At 43.5% G+C, this 3,996-nt stretch overlaps 1 protein-coding gene across 1 annotated transcript; it reads left to right on the forward strand.

The window, feature by feature from the left end:
- The first annotated feature begins 1,166 nt into the window (after positions 1 to 1,166).
- On the forward strand, positions 1,167 to 1,520 carry LOC132066488 (uncharacterized). Its single transcript, XM_059459793.1, has one exon. It carries the CDS (start codon positions 1,167 to 1,169, stop codon positions 1,518 to 1,520), a length of 354 nt encoding a protein of 117 aa, XP_059315776.1.
- The last annotated feature ends 2,476 nt before the right edge of the window (positions 1,521 to 3,996 follow it).

The following is a 3,996-nucleotide window of genomic DNA, read 5'->3' on the forward strand; positions in this document are numbered from 1 at the left end:
AGATGCTTGCAGATGCTTTTGTGAAGGCCCATGCTGGGGCTCGAAAGGTCCAAGCGAGGAAGGCTGACATATTCAGAATAGCCCAAAAGGATAACGAATTACTCCGAGAATTCGTGACAAGGTTTCAGAAGCAAAAAATGTTGTTACCCCTAGTTCCGGATGAGTGGGCGGCCCAAGCTTTCACTAAGGGACTCAATCCTCGTAGCTCTGCCATCTCGTTCAAACTAAAGGAGAATTTGTTGGAGTATGAAGCAGTGACATGGGCCGATGTCCACAACAGGTACGAATTCAAAATTCGAGTCGAAGATGATCAGCTCGAGTTTCCCTCAGGTTCGGCAAGCCGAAACAAAAACACGGAGAGGCTAAAAAGAGTGATGAAAACAGAGTTGAAACCATCAAAGGACCGGTATCGGCCTTACGGCCAGCCTAATAGGTCCAGCTTTAGGACGGATAGAGGAAGAATTGGTCACAACCATAATTTGGTAAGAAATGACAGACAAAATGATCGCGGCTCAGGTACCAGGGTCTTGCAATTCAGGAACAAGCCCGTTGGGACATCTGACACCGGGGAGAGCCCGAGGTTATCCGAGTACAACTTCAATGTCGATGCCGCTACTATTGTTTCTGCTATTGGGCACTTTAAGGACGCAAGATGGCCGAGACCACATAAGACTGACCTCGCCCAACAGGATCCGAATGCAGTGTGCGACTACCACGAGATTCATGGTCACCGAACTGAGGATTGCCGACAAGCGGGACGAAGTTGCCCTATTATTGAAGAACGGTAATTTGCGCGACTTTTTAACTGACTGAGCAAAAGGTCATTACAAAAGTAGGGAATCGAATAAGAAAGCTGAACCGGCAGAACCTCAGCACGTGACCGACATGATGATCGGAGGAGTACAAGTTTCCCGAGGTTCAACGATGAAGAAAACAAAGGTCTCGATCACTCGGGAAAAGAGAACCAAATATTATGTACCGGAAGGGTTCATTTCCTTCAGCAACGACGACGCGGAGGGCATCATTCAAGCTCACAATGATGTTTTGGTAATTTCTGTCCTTATAAATAAATCTCAGGTTAAGCGTATTTTGATTGATCCAGGTAGCTCGGCTAACGTCATTCCTTTGGAAAGTGGTAGACTTGACTAGGTTTGTTTGACCAAATTATGCCGGCAGCCCGGGTCTTCAATGGGTTTAACAGGACATGTGAAACTACCAAGGGAGAGATCACTCTACCGGTGAACACTGTCGGGATTGTTCAACATACAAAATTCTATGTCATTGATGGCAAAATGAGGTATAATGCTTTGATCGACAGACTGTGGGTACATAACATGAGGGCAGTGCCCTCAACTTTACATCAGATGCTGAAGTTTCCAACTCCGGATGGAATAAAAACTATCCATGGAGGACAACCGACAGTAAAAGAAATGTTTGCGGTCGAAGAAGCAGTTCCTGAACCAAAGTCATCCGTACCCAGGGATACTGAAAACCCGAGCAGTGGTAAAGGTACTAAATAGCAATCACAGGACTCGGACCCAGCCAGGCCTGAAAATGAGGAGAAGATGGACTTCGAGGAAGATGACTTCAACGTTCTAAGATCGTTCGTGCTACTACATGAATCGGACGCGACTAAATCAACTGTGGAAGAATTGGAACAAGTTATCCTGTTCGTTCACCTACCGAAGAAAGGTATACACAGGCGCGGGGGTTGACCGGAGGCTCGAACATAAATTAATTGAATTTTCTTCAAGCTAACATCGATTGTTTTGCATGGTCCCACTTAGACATGAGAGGTATTCCACCGGAGGTGATGACGTACAGGCTGAGTCTTGATCAGAATTTCACCCCGGTGAAGCAGAAACGAAGACCAATGGCCGAGGTCAAACATAAATTCGTCAAAGAGAAGGTAACAAAGCTACTAAAAATAGGCTCCATACGGGAACTTAAATACCCGAACTGGTTAGCTAACGTAGTAGTCGTACCTAAAAAAGGTAATAAATTCAGAATATGCGTAGATTATAAAGATTTGAACAAAGCATGATTGAAGGATTCCTTTCCTTTGCCTAACATCGATCGAATGATCGATACAATGGCAGGGCATGAAATGTTAAGTTTCCTCGACGCCTACTCCGGGTACAACCAAATTCGGATGAACCTGGAGGATCAAGAGAAAAATTCTTTCATAACTAGATATGGGACTTACTGTTATAACGTAATGCCATTCGGACTAAAAAACGCCGGAGCAACTTACCAACGCCTAGTTAATCGAATGTTCGAAGGACATATAGGGAAAATGATGGAAGTTTATATTGATGTATGCTAGTTAAGTCCCTGGAAACAGAGGACCATTTAAAGTATTTGCAGGAAACATTCGATATTCTGGCAAATACAACATAAAGCTAAACCCTGAAAAGTGCCCTTCAGGGTAGGTTCGGGCAAATTCTTGGGTTTCATGGTGTCAAATTGGGGAAATGAGATTAACTCGGACAAAATCAAGGCCATCAAAGACATGAAAGTAGTCGACAACGTGAAGTGAGTACAAAGGTTAACCGGAAGGATTGCAGCCCTGAGCAGATTTATCCTACGATCTTCGGATAAAAATCATCGGTTCTTTTCTTTGCTAAAGAAGAAGAACAAATTCGTCCGGACCTCGGAATGTCAACAAGCCTTGGAAGAATTAAAGCAGTACTTGTCGAGCCCATATTTGCTGCACACCCCGAAGGCGGATGAGCAGTTGTATATGTACCTGGCAGTGCGGTAAATGGAGTTTTGGTTCGAGAAGAGGAAGGTACGCAATTTCCAATTTATTATGTAAGCAAAACTTTGGGGGGTGCGGAGAAACATTATCTATTAGAAAAATTGGCTTTAGCTTTTCAAGCACGTACGAAATTAAAACCTTATTTTCAATACCACCCTATATGCATAGTGACCATATATCCATTAAAAAATGTTATGCATAAATCGGAGCTATTCGGTAGATTAGCAAAATGGGTCGTTAAGATCAGTGGTTATGACATCGATTATAAACATAGAACGACTATAAAGTATCAAATCTTAGAAGAATTGGTGGCAGATTTTACACCCGCAACGGTTCCCGAGGTAGAAAAAAAGCTTTTATTAACCTCGGGAAAAACTTCGAGGATCTGAACCCTACACGCGGACGGAGCATCGAACGTGAAAGAGTCCAGACTTAGAATAGTGCTTAAAGCGCATGCGGGCGATATTATCCGACAATCCATAAGAACTCTAAAGTTGACTAACAATGAAGCCGAGTATAAAGCTATGATTGCAGGTTTAGAGCTGGCTAGAAGCTTGGGAGCCAAAATCATCGAAGCAAAATGTGATTCATTTTTTATTGTTAATCAAGTAAACGGGATCTTCGAAGTGAAGACGAAAGACTGCAAAAATACTTAGAGAAAATCCAAGTGGGTTTACATCGATTCAAAGAATGGACCATGCAACACGTGCCTAGGGAGCAGAACACTGAAGCTGATGCATTGACCAACTTGGGCTCGTCACTAGGAGCGGAGAAATTTAATTCGGGTACAGTTGTTCAACTAACGAACTCTGCGGTAGAAAGCAGCCATGCAGAGGTAAACACAACTAGCTTGACTTGGGACTGGCGCAACAAGTTTATTTATTATTTAAAGGACAAAAAATTGCCCACAGATCCTAAGGAATCTAGGGCTCTTCGGACCAAAGCGGCAAGATATTGCTTAGTCGGAGGCAAATTGTATCGAAGATCGTTTTACGGCCCTTTGTCCAGATGTTTAGGGCCCGGATAAACTAAATACTTCATGCGCGAGGTCCATGAAGGGACCTGTGGAAACCACTCTGGAGCAGAGCAGTTGGTTTGAAATTTGATTAGGGTCGGATATTATTGGGATCATATGGAAAAGGATGCAAAGAACTTTTTTCGGAAGTATGACGGGTGCCAAAGGCACGCTTCGATGATACACCAACTAGGTGAATCGTTACATCCAGTATTATCTG

Source organism: Lycium ferocissimum, chromosome 8, assembly GCF_029784015.1.
Source record: "Lycium ferocissimum isolate CSIRO_LF1 chromosome 8, AGI_CSIRO_Lferr_CH_V1, whole genome shotgun sequence".
Taxonomy (NCBI): Eukaryota; Viridiplantae; Streptophyta; class Magnoliopsida; order Solanales; family Solanaceae; genus Lycium; species Lycium ferocissimum.